Raw genomic sequence first — 23,230 nt, 5'->3', positions numbered from 1 at the left:
CCCCTGAGTAGCACGACAGCGTCTGGAGCACTCCCCGAATTTTTGACGCCTCCCCGAGGGTGATGTATGGAAAAGATCTCGCACATCACTCATATTGCTGACCTACTTGGAACGGACATCAGTGGAAATTATCAATGTGAAGTCTGGCCGGGAAAGGAACCCACCAGTCTGGTCAAAGTAATAAGGCAGTGTGAGGTTATTATATGATTGCATGGGGTCTTGTGCTCCCCGTACAGTACTGTACCCATGCAATTATATCCTATATCCAGGTCTAAGCAAAGCCACCCGTAATCTCTCCAAATATCATACATCTTTCATATAACCCTCTGAGGAGAGTTAAGACATTAGTGTGTATTTATAAAGGAATCCATATTCATTACTGTATATATGTGGGCGGATAATTTAATCCTGTACAGTTCCTTAAATGATGACAGCAACGGTCAGTGTCTATGCCTGGTATGGTCTTGTACGCATGCAGTCATCTTGACATACATGTCACAATCTGTACCTCAAGGCAATAATCTGACCAAAAACACAAAATCAAGAGGAAAAACGGACTACATCAACTGCAGAAGTATATATATATATATATATGCTAACATAGCACTGTGCTGTACGTAGGCCCTTGCTTTTTGTTTAATAGAAATAAGACGCAGATCCATTTAAGCATATGAAGTTAACGTTAAAGTTTCAACATAATACCATACACAGGCATATTGGGTTAAATCCGATCAATTTATTACTTTTTCTTCCCTCTACGACAGCGAGGACCAAATAGATACTCAGGGCAATCCGATGCCGAACGATATGGCGGGTGCACATTAACTTGTTTTGTTGACATAAATAATATATATTTATACCATTATGTCTACAATATTGGCATTTCCCAAAACAACCTCAAACAAAGAATAAATGGACATTTATCAGCCGTCATTTATCTTGAACATCTTTTTCAGACCATAAATAAATGTGCTCTCTTGTCATAAATAACGTCATAATCTCCTTGAAATTAAACACTGGGATAAGTGATGCTATATATATATACGCTTTGTGTTGGTGAAATTCAGTGCACTGATTCAGCGTTCCCCTACGTTTTGCATGGCATCCTATTGCATATCTCCGCGTGTTATAAGGCTGGATGGCGAATATCAGTATTATTTTGGTATATAGGATTAGGTTGACGGTCAGTCAAAGCCCCTTATTGTGTGTTCCCGCCTCCACACCGCCCCTATCACTGCTGTCTTGTGGACTCCCCAGCCGTGTCCAGACGGAACCGTGATTACCCAAGCGAACCTCTCTATCCTCAATACAGTCGGCATGAATATAGCGATGATTGTCACACAAAAGAGATTCCACGTCAAGGGTTTACTCTGGGAAACACGGTTCTATAATAATACATCCCAATCATTGAACATACAAGATAATTGGCGACACGGAGAGATTTATGGTGACCTAGGGCACCAGAAGCTCGGGATTTTCGGTCCGTGGCCCTAGCCTGGTCGAGTGTTGTTTTTTTTTTTTTTACAACACGCACCATCAGCTCGTGTGGTTCCAGGAAGGTCAAGGTACCCGTTACTATGATGCAGTACACATATATGATCGGTGGCTCATGCGCGCCAACACATCCTTTGGAATATAGAGAGGATATACTTATAGTGTCTTTGAGCTGAAGTCAATATTTAATGACTATTCCAGAAAATAAGACGTCTGGTTTTTGTTTACTCATAGATGTCTGCACATAACCATTATGTGATTTGCGTCTATTCTGTATGTACACGTTAAAGCCCTACATACAATGCACTAACCTAATATCAACACCAATCTACATGCACACACCACGACCACTCACAATCCCTTACCGGTACTAATCTACACCAAATCTACACGTAAAAATTAAAAAAATCTATCGTTCGCTTTGAAATGAACATTAAAGTCTTCAAGCGCCATCTATAGGGGCCTACACGTAGTTTTTACATCTCAGGATTGATTTATAACTGCCATTATCGTTCACCGATATATCTACATGTTTTTCACATTTAGAATGTATATACTACATCTTAACTGTTGGTGGGTGTATTACTTTAAGTGTACATTTAAATCTAATTCGTGCCATTATTATACACACCACGCTCATAATAACTGAAGTCTAATGCTATATTGCACTGTTAAGTATTGAAATAAATTCATTCTGTAGGCCCTATTCATGCTGTTAGTATTACCATATAGCCTACGCAAGCTACATGTGCACTCTTCTGAGCAAAGGAAGCCAGGGCGATGCCTACTACAGCGGTCTCTACCGAGTCTATGTAACCAGGAGTCAACTGCCAATAGCGCACCAGAGACAACCCTAAGCCTCATACTCAATAACTCTAGAGATATGCCATATTCTCCCAACAAATACAATCCTTACAAGTTAGATTTGCAAACAAGCATAACTGTAAATCAGGTTCCCCTGGTGGGCTGATCAGGATGCAGGGAGACAGCCCCTCACACGCATACAGTCAGTCGCCTCCCGAATCGATACGTACAGCATTGTAGCAGCTATTCCCCAACCGACTCGCCAGTCACTCCCGAATCCAGCGCGGTCCCACGCTACCCTGGTCGCCAATTTTAATCTTTAACTCCACCTAGACATAAAACACACTTCTTCGCCAACGTTTATCGTCGTTGAATTGGTTTTCCTGTGGATGCTCTTGGTGTTACCACGCCGGTAGCAGTTCTTGTACAGCGGGTCTACTTCGAGTGTGCTTGGTCAAGACTTTATCAGTCAAGCCACGTGCTCGGCTGAATGCCTGACCTTTGACCTGTAAGAGAGGGACGTCATCAAGCCATCTCTGAAAACATGCGCCGTTATGGGTAGCCGGGAAGAACGGAAAAATGTCAAATTTTGGACTACCAAAAGTAAGTGAATTACCATTTAACAACTTGACCTCGCGCTGCCAGTTATATTTGTGGATCTTTGGGTTTATACGTGACTTGTTCTTGCAGTGGGACAGGTTTTGAGGAGACTGCGGCTAAGAAAACGACGTCACTCTCTTTCCCGTCGTCGACTTCAATCGACAACATCATACGGTTCGGGAGCTGCGGGTAAGTGCCGTAAATAAGGCTTACCGACAAGATTTCTAGGGGCACTTCGCTTCCTCTTCCTCTCTTTAGGCGTTGGTGTCAGGGCTAGGCACTTCAGTTATCTGCGTTGCTGCTACTAGTATCGTGCAGTTGCACATTACTGTCAATTTCCATTGATAATTTTCAAAGAGTAACTAAGCTATGTGAGGTAAATTCTTGTGGAGGGACAGGCCTCATTGACACATCTGTGTAGGTTGGGGCCCATGAGGGTGGGAGGCGCAGAATCACGTTCTCAGCTTCCACAGTAGGCGTACACGGAAGGCGGGAAGCCTTTGCGCAATTAAACCCTTCCATGTTTTGGATGCGCTGTACATCAGCTGATTTGAGTGTGCCAGAAACCATGAAATCACCTGGGCATTAATGCAGTTTGTTTTCAATTATTTTTTGTAATTTTTCTTTTGTAATTTTGTGGGCATGATGCTCAAATCACTCTTCTTTCTTGAACACCATCATGATTATGCATTGGTTAAATTTCTACTTTTCCACTCAGAACATATTAATGATGTAGAGGATATTGCACGGTGAAGGTTGAATATAAGAAATATTTTTCGAGTGAGAGGTGAAAATGTGACTGCGTTGAGTTGGTTTTCATATTCACCGATCACAAGAAAAATATTTATGATAATCAGTCTTCACTGTGCAATGTTCTATAAATTATTTATATTTTGACAATATCATGATTTTGTGTATTTGTACAAGTTTAAGCAGTGTTTTTAGTGGTAGACCTTAACAGACTTCTGTATAGTGTGACGTCGTGACAGTGTTGAGTGAACTTGTTTTATGACACCATTGCACTGAGCGTGGACTGGAATGTCCTAAAACAAAATATTTCTTTTTTGAAGTCAAGGCATCTGGGTAAGAAAAGTGATGTCTGACTGAGCCAGTGAGATGTCACTTTTGTTAGAGAAGGAAATCCTGACATTTCGCCTTAATATAAAATATAAAAAGGATTTATTTGACACTCAGATTATTTGACTATAGACCTCAGTTTTATACCTCTTAAACTATTACTCACTGTAGCCCTCTTGTACATGTGATCACATGTGTTTTGGCAGGGAATTATGGATCATGAATGTTGGCAGTTTACTCTGGGTGTGCATATGTCAGACTCCATGGCAACAGCATGATGGTACATTTTCTAAACTTCTGACAACACTGGGTCAAATGACAAATTGATCAAATTCATTATATGTAGTGATAAAGAAGATATTCTACAATTTATAAGTGTTCATGCACATATGCGGGTTAATTTGTTAACACATTAATACTGAAATAACACATGCCAGTTTGAGGATATATGTAACAGTGCCATACTAATTGTTTGGAGGGAACAGTGATGAAAACACTGTGGGGGAGATGCATTGGATGAGTATGTAGCTATGACACTAGCATGGTTACGTCATACAGACATCTGTGTGCTCTTCCTTGTCTGACACTTGTATTGACGATGTATGCATTGAACTGACACCAACAAGGACCTATTTACATCAGACAAACATGGCTGACTGAAAGACACCTGTATCCCACCTGACACATACCTGAAACTGACATACCTGTATCCCACCTGACACGTACCTGAAACTGACACACCTGTATCCCACTTGACACTTGACACATACCTGAAACTGACACACCTGTATCCCACCTGACACTTGACACATACCTGAAACTGAAACACATGTATCCCACCTGACACTTGACACATACCTGAAACTGACACACCTGTATCCCACCGGACATTTGACACATCTGTATTTCACTTGACACTTGACACATACCTGAAACTGACACACCTGTAACCCACCTGACACTTGAAACATACCTGAAACTGACACACCTGTAACCCACCTGACACTTGACACATACCTGAAACTGACACACCTGTATCCCACTTGACACATATCTGAAACTGACACACCTGTATCCCACCTGACACTTCACACACACCTGAAACTGACACACCTCTATCCCACCTGACATTTGACGCATACCTGAAACTGACACACCTGTATCCCAACCGAGACTTGACACATACCTGAAACTGACACATCTGTACAACATGTGACACATGTTATCAGGCTACAGTTGGGATATGTATATGTACCTGCAGCTTCAACACATCTGTATGAAACTGGTGACTTGGAGACACCCATCAGGGAAACTTTTTTTGGGCTTTACAATGATTCATACATGAGACTGACCTTTGATAACATTTTAAACTAACACTTGCCATTAGACAGTAGCTGTTTAATAAACTGGTGTGTTAACATGTCTGGTTACAAGAGGGATCTGTATTAAACTGTCATACGTGCTACACAGAGGGATCTGCCACAGCTGTTACCAAGAGGGATTGATATTAAACTGTCACACATGTTACAGGAATGATCTGTATTGAACTGTCAGACCTGTTACCAAGAGAGATATGTATTAAACTGTCACACATGTTACCAGGAATGATCTGTATTGAACTGTCAGACCTGTTACCAAGAGAGATATGTATTAAACTGTCACACATGTTACCAGGAATGATCTGTATTGAAATGTCAGACCTGTTACCAAGAGAGATATGTATTAAACTGTCACATCTAGTACCAAGAGGGATCTGTATTAAAATGTCATCTGTTACCAAGAGGAATCTGTATTAGACTACCACACCTGTTAATACCAAGATGGAGCCTGTATTAAACTGTAAAACCTGGTATCTGTATTAAACAGTCACAACTGTTACCAGTAGGAACCTGTATTAAACAGTCACAACTGTTACCAGTAGGAACCTGTATTAAACTGTCACAACTGTTACCAGTAGGAACCTGTATTAAACTGTCACACATGGTAGTGCTAAATGAGGGATCTGTTAAAAAAAATTAACAACAGAGATCAAATTTGAAACAGAAAGTTTCCAAAAATATGCCCATAGATTATAGATTCATTTTTTTTAAAAATTTAATTCATAGAGCATATAGCTTTAGGGAAACATTCAGCAAGGATTTTAGTTGAAAGTTTGTGAAAGCAGTCAAATTTATTCTTGAGCTGAGCTCTGAATCATATCACCACAGACATAACCGCTGTACGTACTCATCTAACAAAGTGTTCAATTTTGGTGTGAACATTGTCACACGAAAGCATGTCTTATGCTGTGATTTTCTGACAGTGACTAATCATGGGCTGGTCAATTTTTGTCTCTCAGGAATCCTCTGTGTGGTGGAAGTTTATTGTGTCTGCCAATTGGTGCTGGTGTGTGGGAGGTTAGTCATGCTGTAGGTGTGGACAGGATAGCCTGTCCATCACAGGGTGACACTTGTGGCTGACAGATTCACTCTCTCACTCTTGAAAGAGAACAAAACAGTTCCTGAGTGGCAATTTAATAATCAAATTACTCTCGGACTCTATCAGCTTAAAATTAAACTTGTGCAGGTAAACACGACCTAGTAATATCTGTTAAGATACCTGATCTGTCTATCATCTTGATGCAGAGATCACTGGTATTTACCCTAGACAGGATTTGAAGCTAAAGGTAGGGTTAATAATTCTGTGTGATACCAGTAACCTAGTCACATAAAAGTCCATTATACTAATTCTGTGTGATACCAGTAACCTAGTCACATAAAAGTCCATTGTACTAATTCTGTGTGATACCAGTAACCTAGTCACATAAAAGTCCAGTATACTAATTCTGTGTGATACCAGTAACCTAGTCACATAAAAGTCCAGTATACTAATTCCATATGATACCAGTAACTTAGTCACATAAAAGTCCAGTATACTAATTCTGTGTGATACCAGTAACTTAGTCACATAAAAGTCCAGTATACTAATTCCGTGTGATACCAGTAACTTAGTCACATAAGGATTTTAATATTGTTAATGGATCGTCAGACTGACCCTGCAGACAATTGACCAGTCATCAGACAGAAAAGACAGTTTGTTAATCATCAGAGAGACAAATCTCAACTAACAATTTATCAGTCACCATGCAGACAGGCAAAATGGACAATTTTTCAGTTACCAGAGAGAAAAATGTGTCTAAAAATGAACCACCAGACAGAAAGAAAACAATTGTGGATAGATATTATCAGAAAGACAAAACGAACAATTTAAGGACTATCAGGTGAAAAATGCACAATCTGACAAAGATCAGACAAAAAATGTGAACAATTTGTCAGTGGTCAGACAAACGAAATGAACAATTTGTCAGTGATCAGACAAACGAAATGAACAATTTGTCAGTTATTAGACAGACATACTGGTAATGTACAATTTGTTAATAACCATACAGATATAACAGACAATTTGTGATAGACTGCCAAAGACATTTATGTGTGAATCATTGCAAACTCAGTAAAGCCGGACAATTTGTGAATGATTGGATTGGCCAAGCAATCAGCGAATCACTAGACAGATAGTTAAGCCAGACAATTTGTGACTGACTAGGCTGGCAAAGCAATCATTGAATCACTAGACAGACAATAAGTGAATGACTGGACTGGCCAAGCATTCAGCAAGTCGCTAGACAGACAGCTTAGCCAAACAAATTGTGAATGATTGGATTGGGCAAGCAATCAGTGAATAGCTAGACACACAGTTAAGCCAGACATTGTGTGAATGATTAGATTGGCCAAACAGTCAGCAAATCACTAGACACACAGTTAAGCCAGACAATTTGTGAATGATTTGATTTGGCAAGCAAATAGTGATCACTAAACACACAGTTAAGCCACACAATTTGTGAATGATTGGACTGGTCAAGCAATCAGTGAATCACTAAACTCACAGTTAAGCCAGACAATTTGTGAAGGAATAGGCTGACAAAGCAACCGGTGAATCACTAAACATACAATTAATCCAGACAATTATTGAATGACTGGACTGACAAAGCACTCGGTGAATCACTACACTCACTGTTAAGCCAAAATAGGCTGGCAAAGCTTTCAAACAGGGAATGGCAAGCCAGACAAAGCAGGCATTTTGTGAACTAGTGGACTGGCAATGGTATTACTTTTTGTCCAAAACAAAGGCACACCATAACTGCAAAGCAGACAAACGTACAATAAATGAATAACTACTGAGCCATGTCAGGTGGAATAGGAAAATAATCAGCCAAGACTTGAAAGTCTTTTTGTTGATCAACATCAACAAATATCAGATGTAAAGCTTATGACTTTACTAGCTTATATGTGTACAACAAAAAATACAATATATATATATATATATATATATATATATATATATATATATATATATATTGAGAAAATCAATTAGAAGTAAACTGATTCAGAAGAACTTGTAAAAAGTGTTAAGTATGTAATTCTGCATATGTAGGACATGTTGAATATGTGCATAGTTTGATATGGTTTAATGATGAATGAGGGCTTGTGACCCTATGGGCACAGCTGTTGCTGCTGTGCCAGGGGTGGGGATGGAGGATCTGGGAGTTTGTACTGAGCACTGCAGAGCTTACCCACCCACAGTTCTGATAATTACGCAGGGTTTGTTTTTATTGAGATCCAGCTAATCTTGAACTTTGAATCTTCTGCATATGTGATAATGTTAGACTGCAGCTTGATGCAGTGTTTGACAGCGGTGATTAGAACCATGCACAAGTGTTCTCTCCAAAGATGAACAGAGAAAAAAAAAGGAAAAAGAAATTCCAGAATCAATACTGATTTTTACCAAAGACTACTTCACATAACAGGCTTATTTCCTAAATCCTGATATCAGAGCGAGAAGTTTCACCAGGATGGTGACAGAGCTGTTTAATGTGAGGCGAGACGAGACAGAGATAATTTTGGCAGGTCCTAGTGGAACAAATGAAGTCATCAATTCTCTTCAAACATGCCTTAAAGCCACAGCATGATTGGAAAGTCTCGTTTCATTTTAGAACTGTGTTGAGTTATGACTAAAAATCAAATGTTTTGAAGGATATAATATGTAGAACTAGCCTTAACTAGCCTTTATTCTGAATGTAATTACCAGCTAAATGGATCATATGGATGATTTATTTTTAACATTCTTCTTTACAGTGAATTGTGGGTAAAATAAGTGAGATGCAAGGTCATTTGTTGAGGAATAGAACCATTAAAAACAAATGTTTGTGTTATCTTTTGCTATTGTTGTGTGAATTATTAACCATTATTTGTACTCGCCTATTCCCTCTCCAGAACAAGCATCCACGTCATCAGAAGGTAAGAACAATTCAACATTTGTTAAAACTTTCAATCATACACAGTTTATTTTTTGTCACTGGCTGCTCTACATGTGGACAGGATCAGACTTTGCCGAATGTGCATGTTAAATTGACATCTTCATTCTAGTTTTCATCTAATTTGTTTTTTTTTTCTACTCCATTTTTATTGAAATGGGATTGCTGAATGCAGACATGTTTTTACATGTAGCAGCCTGATTCGAGGAGATTTGTAATATTTTTGCTTCCATAACATCTTAGTTATGTTTTTACATTGTATCTCTACAGAACATTTGTTTTAGAGGGACTTTCAACAACTTCTGTTACGTATAGAGGTTTCTCTTCTATATTTTAGTTGAAATTAATGCATTTTTTTTTGGTTCTTGTCTGAACTACCATCTGGCAAACACAGTGTATGTTTTGACATCTTTGGGTTAAGTGGCAGAGGGGGATTTGGGGGTACCACTTAGACCTAAATACAAATGGACAAGTAGTACTAGATGTGATTTGCATGCAGAGAATCTTTTAGATTTGATATTGTTTGCATTCCATTAGGGGTGCTTTGTGCTCTACATAGACTTAGTTGTATTATTTACAGCACATAAGGTTGTGATTATCACCATCCTTTACAGATTGTCATTTCAAGAACTTCTGTGTCTCCATTGAATATGGTATTTCAGTCAAACTGTTCATGATGTGTTAAGATCATTTCCAGAGGCTTAGAAAGCCGGTTTGAAAGATGATTATCCTTTATCGGATATGAATTAAGCAATGCCCACTGTATTTTGCATGCCGTATAAAAAGCGACATGCCATGTCATATTGACAGAAAGTGTTATTGTTGCTCTATGAAGAATATGTCTGGGATTACATTTGGAAACTTCTGCATCGTTTAGATAGCATGTTCTATCAGCATGTGAGCATTATGTCATGCATCCGCATAATTTTGGTCACATATTGGTCCCTTAAACTTACGCTTAGAATAGATACACCTTAAATTGTCAAGGCCTATGCACAGTTAATTGATTATGTTATATTGGTCTGTAAAAGTAGAGTACAGCCTAAGTTTGTGATTTAAGGTTAATTGTCATTTCAGGATTGTTGTTTTGACTTGAAGTTACATGTATATGAAAATGTTTTTCTCAGAATAAACAAGATTTTAATACTGTTTACACAATCTGTCCTTCAGGAATTTGCCCTGTAGTGAATTGTGGTCTCTGAATGTTGACAAGCAGGAATCATTTTCTCTACTTTCTTACACATTTTAGAATACTGCTTGATTGAGGCATAGAAATAATACTTTTGTTCATATGTTTGACAAGTTGAGTAAGATGGGAGCTCATCTGGCCAGTTCATTTAGCTGTGACTTTTTGTATAGCACAGTGTTTTTTTCACTGTAAGCTTTTGATAACCTTGCAAACTAGGCAAGATTCCAAGCAGTCTGACTCTGGGAACAGCAAGGCTTGAGACTCTTGCCAACATTATAGTAACCTATTGATCAAGCGGGCTCTATGCATTATCAATAGAGACAGGACATTGATTGTGATGTGGATAGAAAAAGACCTTCAGACCTCCCAAGGAACTGCTTTACAGTTATACTTTGGAAAACACTGAAAATTAGATTATCTCCATTGAGACTTGATGGTAGTCAGTGTCTCTGAATGTATATTGGCTGCATTATAATATTGATTGTTGTCTCTCAAACAGGTTTAGAGATAGCTAGGATGTAATTATCTACCAGACTGAAAACACTCCATTACAAGTTCGAGATAGGCCATTGTGTCAAAATTACTTCTTACATATTATTACAAAAATGTAGTGAATTGTTTATTTCTCTGTCCAGATGATAAGAGGAACATACATACATTTGTTTGTTTCTTTTGACCCATTGATTAATTATTTGGCACTGTTTTGCAGTAGAGGATTGGGTGTTAAAACATAGGAAAAGTCGGAAAATATCATATTCAGGAAAGTTTTAAGTACAGTAGTGACTTTTCTAGATTTCTACAGTTAGTATACCATTGAAACTTTTATTTAATTGATTGTTGTTTATTATCACACTCAAGAATTAATGTGTTGCTTATAGCATGGGATTCACTGTTAATGTGTAGCTAGTGATAGTATGATATAGTTTGTAAAACACTGGACGTGAGACCTGTTTCATTGTTCCCACTTAGGTTATCAGGAACATGCATGGCCTTGCCACCAATCTCAGAGCTAGTAAAAACCCATACCTGGAACAGCTAAGCAAGTTTGCAATTTTACTCATGAACCAGATGTATCTTTTTGTTCTGATTTCATCTAAATCTGAAACAGTCACACCGAATATGATACCAAATAGGATACCAAATGCAACAATTTGTTTGATGCACTAGTATATTATCTTAAACTTGAATGCATCTCTTGTTAAAATACAGAAGATAGCCTGATAAAACATATTGAATGCAGATGGATGCATTTTGGTTAACTTTAAGGCTTTCTTCTCCATGTTGTTTGAAGTACAGAGATTAAATCAGAGATGGCAAATATGGCTATAGTTACTTGTGCATTTTGATGGTAACATCTGTAAGATTTCTTACCATCTGTGATACTAATAATGGATTAATTTCTGGCCATACATGTTGGAATAAAGCTGCATGCTCAGGAAATTGTGTGATAACCTGGCAGTTAAAGCCTTTCTGTCCAAGACATTTTGTCTGATAGCCAATAAACTTTTCTGTTTGAAAGATTTTGTGTGACTAGCATAGAGTTTTTTTGGGCTGAAGACATTCATGTAAGTACACGTAAGCTTTTCAGTTCAGTATTTGTGTGCTACAGTGTGTTGATCGTAGTTGCACTCACATGCCATCAGGTGAAAGTTATTGTTATTACAGATGCCTCTTCCCTGACAAAAAACTGCAAGGTGTAGCAGTGTGTTAGACTTGACACGGCCTGAACGTCTCTCTCTAAGCGGTGAGTTAATGTGTTAGATTGGTCATCAGAGCAGTAGTATGTGACCATCCTCAGAGTTCATTGCCTGCCAACCAACATAACCACTGGCAGACTCACACTACATATACAGGTACACAGAAAATCACTATTTTACCGTAAACTCTAGAAAAATTGATAGATATGTGATAGAATTAATGTTTGGCTTGATATTAAGATTGCATTTCAATTTATATTTTTGTAAAAGATTTTTTTAGGTTTACTCTGTAGGGATGGGTGTGTACTACAGAGAAGGGTGTACGTACTGGCATCCACTGATGTGAGCAAACCAAAACGTGCATTATACAGTATGAATTCATGTATCATGTCCAGAACTGTTTTCATTAGTCAGTTGGAACACAAAAATTCCCTACAGGCATTCTTCTGCGAGAAGTGCATTTATGTTGTTTACTTCATTATGATGGAACAAAGTTGCCATTATACAAGGGTTGAGAAGCGTGTTGCTTGCTCAAAACTCTGGAGAGCTGTATGATACATTGTACATGTAGCTGACAGATCGAATGTGTCACGCTGTCTTTGGAAGTATTGCTGCTGGCAATTCAGAGTTTAATACTTAATGTATTGATTCTAATTTACACTTTTTACTGGTGGTATGGCATAATGGTCTGGTTCTTTTGAATATGCGGCTTGCTCTAACTAACCCAATGACGTAAGTCTTGATCATGAGTGTGTACATGAGGACAGATCTCCCAAAGCCCCATGGACTTGTCTGTCTGAAGAACTCTGGAACTACGTACATGTACTTGTATATTGACATGCAACTTGTACTTTACCAGGGCCATTACATGAGCATGAACAGGCTGACTATTCTAATGGCCATGGAGGTGGGAAGTATGGGAATCTTTACATGTGCATGTTTAGATTGCACTGTTTGCACGGTCAGATCTGTATGGTTAGGAACATACAGGTATTGCAGAAACATGTACATATGGTCTTATTACTGTATTCATTATTGGTATGCGCAGCATTAAGTGCATGTGTATTATAAACTAAGCCCAAAAGTCATATGTTGATGTACATGTGGTTAATGTCATAGATCAGCATTAATCATTTGTGCTTGACTGTGTGACAGATGACTGAGCATGAAACAGCAGATGAAACATGAAACGTAAGCTACATGTAGTTAAATGGTTCCTAGATGTTCTTCTTCATGCTTGACTGTGTGACAGATGACAGAGTAGATAAAACATGAAACGTAAGCTACGTGTAGTTAAATGGTTCCTGGATGTTCTTCTTCATGCTTGACTGTGTGACAGATGACAGAGTAGATGAAATATGAGACGTAAGCTACTTGTAGTTAAATGGTTCCCAGATGTTCTTCCTCATGCTTGACTATGTGACAGATGACAGAGTAGATGAAACATGAAACTTAAGCTACGTGTAGTTAAGTGGTTCCTAGATGTTCTGCTTGATGCTTGACTGTGTGACAGATTACAGAGTAGATGAAACATGAAACGTAAGGTACATGTAGTTAAATGGTTCCTACATGTTCTGCTTGATGCTTCACTGTATGACAGATGACAGAGTAGATGAAACATGAAAGGTAAGCTACGTGTAGTTAAATGGTTCTTAGATGTTCTGCTTGATGCTTGACTGTATGACAGATGACAGAGTAGATGAAACATGAAACGTAAGGTACATGTAGTTAAATGGTTCCTACATGTTCTGCTTGATGTTTCACTGTATGACAGATGACAGAGTAGATGAAGCATGAAACGTAAGGTACATGTAGTTAAATGGTTCCTAGATGTTCTGCTTGATGCTTGACTGTGACAGATTACAGAGTAGATGAAACATGAGACATAAGCTACATGTAGTTAAATGGTTCCTAGATGTTCTGCTTGATGCTTGACTGTGACAGATGACAGAGTAGATGAAATATGAAATGTAAGCTACGTGTAGGTAAATGGTTCCTAGATGTTCTGCTTCATGTTTTACATGGTAATCAATGGGAAGTGTTCATGATAAAACACAATGGAAGGTGTGCATCATAAATGCACATGTAACATCGTCTGTATTCTGCCAAACAAACGCTCAGATATACATGTAAATGTACATGTAACATCGTCTGTATTCTGCCAAACAAACGCCCAGACACACATGTAAGTGCACGTGTAACATCATCTGTATTATGCCGAACAGGTGCTCAGACACACATGTAAATGCACGTGTAATGTCTGTATTCTGCCAAACAAACGCCCAGACACACATGTAAATGCATGTGTAACATCGTCTGTATTATGCCAAACAAACACTCAGACACACATGTAAGTGCACGTGTAACATCGTCTGTATTATGCCGAACAGGTGCTCAGACACACATGTAAATGCACGTGTAACATCGTCTGTATTCTGCCAAACAAACACTCAGACACACATGTAAGTGCACGTGTAACATCGTCTGTATTATGCCAAACAAACACTCAGACACACATGTAAATGTATGTGTAACATCATCTGTATTATGCCGAACAGGTGCTCAGACACACATGTAAATGCACGTGTAACATCGTCTGTATTCTGCCAAACAAACACTCAGACACACATGTAAGTGCACGTGTAACATCGTCTGTATTATGCCGAACAGGTGCTCAGACACACATGTAAATGCACGTGTAACATCGTCTGTATTCTGCCAAACAAACACTCAGACACACATGTAAGTGCACGTGTAACATCGTCTGTATTCTGCCAAACAAACACTCAGACACACATGTAAATGTATGTGTAACATCGTCTGTATTATGCCAAACAAACACTCAGACACACATGTAAATATATGTGTAACATCATCTGTATTATGCCAAACAAACACTCAGACACACATGTAAATGTATGTGTAACATCGTCTGTATTATGCCAAACGCTCAGACATACATGTAAGTGCACGTGTTTCATCGTCTGTATTATGCCAAACAAACACTCAGACACACATGTAAATATATGTGTAACATCATCTGTATTATGCCAAGCAAACACTCAGACACACATGTAAGTGCACGTGTTTCATCGTCTGTATTATGCCAAACAAACACTCAGACACACATGTAAGTGCACGTGTTTCATCGTCTGTATTATGCCAAACAAACACTCAGACACACATGTAAATGTATGTGTAACATCGTCTGTATTATGCCAAACGCTCAGACACACATGTAAGTGCACGTGTTTCATCGTCTGTATTATGCCAAACAAACACTCAGACACACATGTAAGTGCACGTGTTTCATCGTCTGTATTATGCCAAACAAACACTCAGACACACATGTAAATGTATGTGTAACATCGTCTGTATTATGCCAAACGCTCAGACATACATGTAAGTGCACGTGTTTCATCGTCTGTATTATGCCAAACAAACACTCAGACACACATTAAATGTATGTGTAACATCATCTGTATTATGCCAAACAAACACTCAGACACACATGTAAGTGCACGTGTTTCATCATCTGTATTATGCCAAACAAACACTCAGACACACATGTAAATATATGTGTAACATCATCTGTATTATGCCAAACAAACACTCAGACACACATGTAAATGTATGTGTAACATCGTCTGTATTATGCCAAACGCTCAGACATACATGTAAGTGCACGTGTTTCATCGTCTGTATTATGCCAAACAAACACTCAGACACACATGTAAATGTATGTGTAACATCGTCTGTATTCTGCCAAACAAACACTCAGACACACATGTAAATGTATGTGTAACATCATCTGTATTCTGCCAAACAAACACTCAGACACACATGTAAATGTATGTGTAACATCATCTGTATTATGCCAAACGCTCAGACATACACGTAAATGTATGCCTGTGTATGATCACAAATTACTGACTAATAGGAAGTTCTCTCAGGTGTCCAGTAAGTTCAGCAATGGACAGTTTCTTCTATCACTGAAATTCTGCCTTTGGAAGCTATTGGATTTTGGACTGACCATTGCATTGGCCTAAATGATGCATCTGGTATTGGACATGACAGGAACAGTGTGAAGTAGAAGGGAAAGAATATTTGATGAAGTCCTTTGACCAGGGGATCAGTGGTGTATTTGGAGGGCGTTCTGCTGTTCGTGTTTGGTTAGTGAGGTTGGGGTACGTGGTTTCTGGGTTTGAGTGAGCATGGTTTAATTGTAGGTGACAGTGGGAGTGAACAGAGATTGACAGCATCAGTTATTTGGTTAGCTAGTCTACCCAAGGTCTAATTAATGTAACAGAGAGAAGACAGGCTTTGAACCTGTGGAGCCAGGCTGGTCTGACTATAAGAGGGCTGACCAGAGGTCAGCAGAGATCAAGATGACTGGACACTGGGCAGTTTATGTGACTGTAGAAACCACATGAAGGGGAAAGGTCATTGTTGATCAAGAATATCTTACCCTGGAAACAAAATGTGGCTGGTTGAAAATTAGTAATGGTGATGGTGACTGTGGCTCAAACAAGTCTGATAAGCAATGATGTTGGTGACCATGGCCCAAACCGGGCTGGTTGGTGTTGGTGACCATAGCCCAAACCGGGCTGGTTGGTGTTGGTGACCATAGCCCAAACCGGGCTGGGTGGTGTTGGTGACCATAGCCCAGACCGGGCTGGTTGGTGTTGGTGACCATATCCCAAACCGGGCTGGTTGGTGTTGGTGACCATATCCCAAACCGGGCTGGTTGGTGTTGGTGACCATAGCCCAAACCAGGCTGGTTGGTGTTGGTGACCATAGCCCAAACCGGGCTGGGTGGTGTTGGTGACCATAGCCCAAACCGGGCTGGTTGGTGTTGGTGACCATATCCCAAACCGGGCTGGTTGGTGTTGGTGACCATATCCCAAACCGGGCTGGTTGGTGATGGTGACCATAGCCCAAACCGGGCTGGTTGGTGATGGTGACCATAGCCCAAACCGGGCTGATTGGTGTTGGTGACCATAGCCCAGACCGGGCTGGGTGGTGTTGGTGACCATAGCCCAAACCGGGCTGGTTGGTGTTGGTGACCATAGCCCAAACCGGGCTAGTTGGTGTTGGTGACCATAGCCCAGACCGGGCTGGTTGGTGTTGGTGACCATAGCCCAGACCGGGCTGGGTGGTGTTGGTGACCATAGCCCAAACCGGGCTGGTTGGTGATGGTGACCATAGCCCAAACCGGGCTGGTTGGTGTTGGTGACCATAGCCCAAACCGGGCTGGTTGGTGATGGTGACCATAGCTCATTCAAGTCTGGTTGGTAATCAGATGGTGACTATGACTCAAACAAGACTGATTGGTAATGGTAATAATGATAATTGTCTAAACAGAGACCATATTCCAAGCAGGGCTGGTTGGTAATGGTGATTATGCTCATAGTCTAACAGGGCTGGTTGGTAATGATAATGGAAACCATAGCCCAAACAGGGCTGGATGGTAATGATAATGGAGATGTGCTGTGAATACATGTAAATATGAGAGCAAAAGTTCTAATGTTATTTTTGGTGAAATATAAAATTGCGATGGTACCGTTCTGTAGTCCTGGTACATTAATTGTACGAGACTATCTGGGTCAGTGTAATCCCTAATATTGCCAATGTAGCAGAAACAACAGGGTAATGGTCAGTGGTCTTTATTGCACTGTGTCGCTCAACATCAAGGCCTAGGCCTGTATGACCTGTAAATGTTATTGGGCTACTATAGGTTGGGGCTAAGCTTTGCCCGAAGTCCAGGGGTATACCCTTCCGTGCAGCTGACTTGTTTACGAGGAAGGCACCCTCTTAGAAGCACTGCTGAAGGAACCGACAATGAATCAATTATGAATAAAATGATAAGTTGGTTTTCATAGGACAGGCCATGAAGACTAGGAGGCTGTGGATCCGTGTGGCAAGAAGGCGTTAATTCTGTCTGATGCTGGCTGGATGCCTTATCTCTTGATCTATACATATGTATATATACATGTATAGGTACCTACCCCAAACAGTAAGACGGAGACCCATTGTCAGGGGACTCCCCCAAGCCCTAACCCTGGCCTGATCAGTCAGCCACAGTCACTGCCATCCTCATCGCCCAATGAATAATTTATCAAGAGGGCGCAAGGTGCTGCTTGATAGAAACATTAATAACATTGGTGATGAGGGTAAAACAGGGAGGTATTCAGGAGGCATTGTCAGTGTGCGATGCTAAACCCTCTGTAGACACGTGTGTAATTAGTCTTGTGATCTAATTACACACAACAGCCTCTGTGGCAGGGGGTAACACAGGCTCCCATGTTAACCCCTATTGAGCCCCATCACTCAGTTTTTACCAAACACAAACTTGACTATATATGCAATGATAATATTGATCAGTACAAACAACAATAATGCTCTTGTCAGCATTTTTGGGTTCTTGCTCTCTTTTTAGTATATTTTTCTAAAATGACAGTGACAACCATTTATGTATACATACATGTATGCATGCCTACCCTGTACTTTTGTACGTACGTACGTATGTATGTATGTATGTATGTGTGTATGTAATTTACATCTATCATCACAGCTGAGTAAGCTGTGATAGGGCAAATGGCTGAGCTATAAGGCAGCATTGACAACATGTCAGGCTCATCATGGTGCTGCTGTGTTTAATATGATGCATGTAGTGTTGAGCATACACACATGCCTTCTTAAATCTCTACCACAAGGAATAATGATGAATCATGAAACTTATTCTCAATCCATGAAGAATCCATCTAAATTTGAAATTAACATTGAAAAAAAGAAACCCTTCATAATAAAAAGGTTAATAAGGCCCTTTCTGGAAGGGTCGCTCTGGTTTAACACACCATGGAACTTACTTTTAGATTGTAAACAGGCTGCTTGGAATGTTCAGGGAATAAAGGAAGGCTTTATGGAAGGTTTAAACAGCAAAGATAGTGATGGGAAGGTTGAGATTACACAGGCAGGCTGCTTGGAAGGTTGAGATTGTACAGGAAGGCTGCTTGGAAGGTTGAGACTTTACAGGCAGGCTGCTTGGAAGGTTGAGACTATACAAGCTGCATGGAAGGTTGAGACTATACAGGAAGGCTGATTGGAAGGTGGACACTACAGGAAGGCTGCTTTGGAGGTTGAGACTATACAGAAAGGCTGCTTGGGAGGTTGAGACTATACAGGAAGGCTGCTTGGGAGGTTGAGACAATACAGGAAGGATGCTTGGAAGGTTGAGACTGTACAGGAAGGCTGCTTGGGAGGTTTAGACTATACGGGAAAGCTGCTTGGGAAGTTGAGACTATACACGAAGGTTGAGACTAAAAGGCATGCTGGAAAGGTTCAAACTGTTGGAGATGTCTTGCTGGAAATGTGCTAACCTATGAGCATGCTGGAAAGGTGCTAACCTATGAGCATGTTGGAAAGAACTCAATCTTTGCTTGAAATGTAAAATCTGTAGAGCTGCCTTAAAGCGTGTATAAACCAGGACAGATCTGATGTATACATTGATCAACCCCATACTAAACTGGGCCACATTACATGAAGAGCCCTGTAAACTTGCGATCCTGTGAACTCAAACACTTTTCCATGGACATGCACTGAATCGTCCCATCAGTAAAAAGCTCACGCTTGTTTGTAGAGAGTAGGTGAAATACTATGTGTACAGTGCATTTAGGTTTCATTTTTTCAGTATCAGTATATTTGTGCTCAGCATTTAATGTAGATTTACACCTACAATTTGTCCATCAATCATTTATAAAGACATACAATGTATTGGGAAATTGGTAAGCTGACATATAACCTGTAAGTATGTAATCTTTACAAGATGGCATGGATAGGTGGAGGTTCTGTGCATATCATTTGTAACTAGTGTACAATTGTTTGAGATGATCAGGTACATGTAGTATTACTTCATTAGCATATATGGGCTAAATCACAGATTATCTCAGATTATATGTATAGGCCTACGTGTACATGTAACATACCTATAGGTCTGCGTGTAAATGTAACATAGGTATAGGCCTACGTGTACATGTAACATAGGTATAGGCCTACGTGTACATGTAACATACATATAGACCTACGTGTACATGTAACATACCTATAGGCCTACATGTACATATAACATACCTATAGGCCTACGTGTACATGTAGCATACCTCTAGGCCTACATGAATATGTAACATACCTATAGTCCTACGTGTACATGTAACATACCTATAGGCCTACGTGTACCTGTAACATACCTATAGGCCTATGTGTACATGTGGCATATGTATAGGCCTACGTGTACATGTAATATACCTATAGGCCTACGTGTACATGTAAGATGTATAGGCCTACATGTACATGTAACATACCTATAGGCCTACCTGTACATGTAACATACCTATAGGCCTACCTGTACATGTAACATACCTATAGGCCTACGTGTACATGTAACATATTTATAGGCCTACATGTACAGCATTTGATGTATTTATTGTCTTTGACATTCTCTGTGTCCTTGTGCAATACCTATGGTATCATGATGATGAATTCTGTTGCAAATGCTTGCAGTTCTCTACAGTTTTTGACGTGCTAATTATTTGGTGCAAACCAATAAGACTGTTTCAAGCACTGATTTTGCATGTTGGACTCCAGCATTATCTGTTGCATGTATTTCTTGTCTGTTTATGACGTGAATTTCTTGCGCAGGCAGAGCATTGAGGTAAGATATACAGTTGGTGTTGAATATCCGTGTTGATCAATACACATATCCGCAGAAAAGGACGTGAAGGAGAATTAGCTTGATTCATTGGTGGTTAAATCTGGCTTCGGATACTTCAGTATTTAATGGTGTATTTCAGTTACACATGTCTGAGAGCCTGACTGCGTTTCCATGGGGTGAGGATGACATGATATTACGCTCATTCTTTAAGCATCTTTGGGGTTTCCGGAGTCTGTACCAGCCAGATATAAAGATAGCATGAAGCAGCTTATTGGCATGGCTTCTCTATTGATTTTATTTTCAGTTTTCAGCACTTGAGAGATAGCATGGATTGCAGGACAAGGAGACCATTAAATCTTATGTCATTCCTGAACAGGGATATAGTTCTACTTACAGATAGCAGTCATTTGATTTATCTTGGCGTAGGATTACATGTTAGAAAGTAAATGTGTTGACATTTACTGGTGATATTTTGGGTAATTATCTGTGACTGTATAATTAGTTAACAAAATGTATGTATGAAATGACAACGTCTAATTAAATAAGAGATTTCATATATATATATGTATCTGTGTATGATTGAAGAATACATTTCTTATGTATAATAAATAAAGATATGAGGAGCAGAAAAAATGTTATATTTCATAGAACTTATGTTTGTGTAGAGATAAGTGACAAAAGAGTTATGATATAAGTGTGCAGCCCACATAAGAAACATGGGACTCAGGAGGCTTACTTTGCACTTTTTCAGCTCATCTCACTTATCAATTCTGTGCTTTTTTTCTTATGTCAGATCTTTGCTTTGTATGCCTACTTATTAAATAATAATCTCTTTATTTATCGAAGGTAGGTCAGTCAATTTACAGTGAAACTGTTCTTCCCCTTCACAGAGAAAACATATATCGGAAACATGTAGTTCAGAGCCCTATCAAAAAATACATCAATATATATAGAACAAGATAAAGCGTCGTGTATTTTGAAAAGAGAAACTATATACATTCATACATACAAAAAGCAACAACACAACCAATAGTGCTGTCCCAACCACTGTCCCAGCCAGAAGGAGAAGTAAATTAGTGTGAGAAAGACCCCGTTCACATGTACAGAGAAACAAAGCATGTGAGTGGGAGATGACCACCTGTAAAGCCCCAAGCCTTCTTGTTGTCATCATTTTCTACATGTATATATATAATCTATTCATTTTGTCAATCAATTAAACCTTCAACCAGGTGTTACTATATAAATGAACTATGTAATCTGTAGAAGGATATAGTTATGTGAAGACTGAGACTGTATAAAACATACATGTATACAGAAAAACTTGTGTCTGGATACAGTTACAGTTATAAACAGAAGTTAGGCAATTACAGAACCTTTCAGGGCTAGCGATTGGCCAAGCTCATAAGGGCTTCTACGACATTGCCACTGGGAGTGAATTGTCTGTCAGTGCCATATCTGTAATGCTGAACTTCATCTTCTTGGCTTTCACCACTTCATAGAATTTTTTACATATTTCTCTGTGATAACTGTGCCCTATATCATTTTTCTAGGTATATATAGTGGCAACTTTATGTTCACTTTAACAGTCACTTCCATAATTCCTGTGATAAATGTAACTTGTGTAATCAGTGATGGTTATAGCTCCCCCTGGAGTCTGTTGGTATCAGCTTGGTGTTGTGTGAAAGAGAATGAATACAGGTGAATGTTGTGTAAATTTTGTTGTAGTGTACCTGTATTTCAAAGAATGAGAGAATATTAAATATTAAAATTTGAAAAGGTAATGACTGATCCCTTTGAATTGCCTACTGCCTGCAGCAAACCACCGACTAACTTTTCCGATCTGTACATGGTCCCTGTGCTCTACATCACATCATATGGTCCCTTTTGACTGTGCTCTTCATCATAGCACATGGTCCCATTTGGCTGCAGTGCTCTACATCACAGCACATGGTCCCTTTCGGCTGCAGTGCTCTACATCACAGCACATGGTCCCTTTTGGCTGTGCTCTACATCACAGCACATGGTCCCTTTTGGCTGTGCTCTACATCACACAACATGATCCATTTTGGCTGCAGTGCTCTACATCACAGCACATGGTCCCTTTGACAGTGCTCTACATCACAGTACATGGTCCCTTTGACAGTGCTCTACATCACAGTACATGGTCCCTTTGACAGTGCTCTGCATCACAGCACATGTTCCCTTTGACAGTGCTCTACATCACAGTACATGGTTCCTTTTGACTGTGCTCTACATCACACAACATGATCCATTTTGACTGCAGTGCTCTACATCACAGCACATGTTCC

The 23,230-nt window shown here is 39.5% G+C and overlaps 1 protein-coding gene across 4 annotated transcripts in view; it reads left to right on the top strand.

Annotated features, from left to right (window-relative positions):
- Positions 1–2,818: 2,818 nt before the first annotated feature.
- The window catches only part of LOC135467994 (Kv channel-interacting protein 4-like), a 220,930-nt gene continuing 200,518 nt past the window's right edge, over positions 2,819–23,230 (top strand). Inside the window, exons 1-3 of one of the 4 annotated variants that reach the window (XM_064745979.1) lie at positions 2,819–2,901; positions 2,989–3,087; positions 9,285–9,308. In XM_064745979.1, the coding sequence (XP_064602049.1) occupies positions 2,853–2,901; positions 2,989–3,087; positions 9,285–9,308 (172 nt within the window). In that variant the 5' untranslated portion in view covers positions 2,819–2,852. Of the gene's footprint in view, positions 2,902–2,988; positions 3,088–9,284; positions 9,309–23,230 lie in introns of those variants that run through there. The other 3 variants (XM_064745980.1, XM_064745984.1, XM_064745985.1) reach the window with 3 other exon arrangements.

This window comes from Liolophura sinensis, chromosome 6, assembly GCF_032854445.1.
Source record: "Liolophura sinensis isolate JHLJ2023 chromosome 6, CUHK_Ljap_v2, whole genome shotgun sequence".
NCBI lineage: Eukaryota > Metazoa > Mollusca > Polyplacophora > Chitonida > Chitonidae > Liolophura > Liolophura sinensis.
The sequence above is the reverse complement of the archived record's forward strand: the minus strand, read 5'-3'. Positions and strand labels throughout refer to the sequence as shown.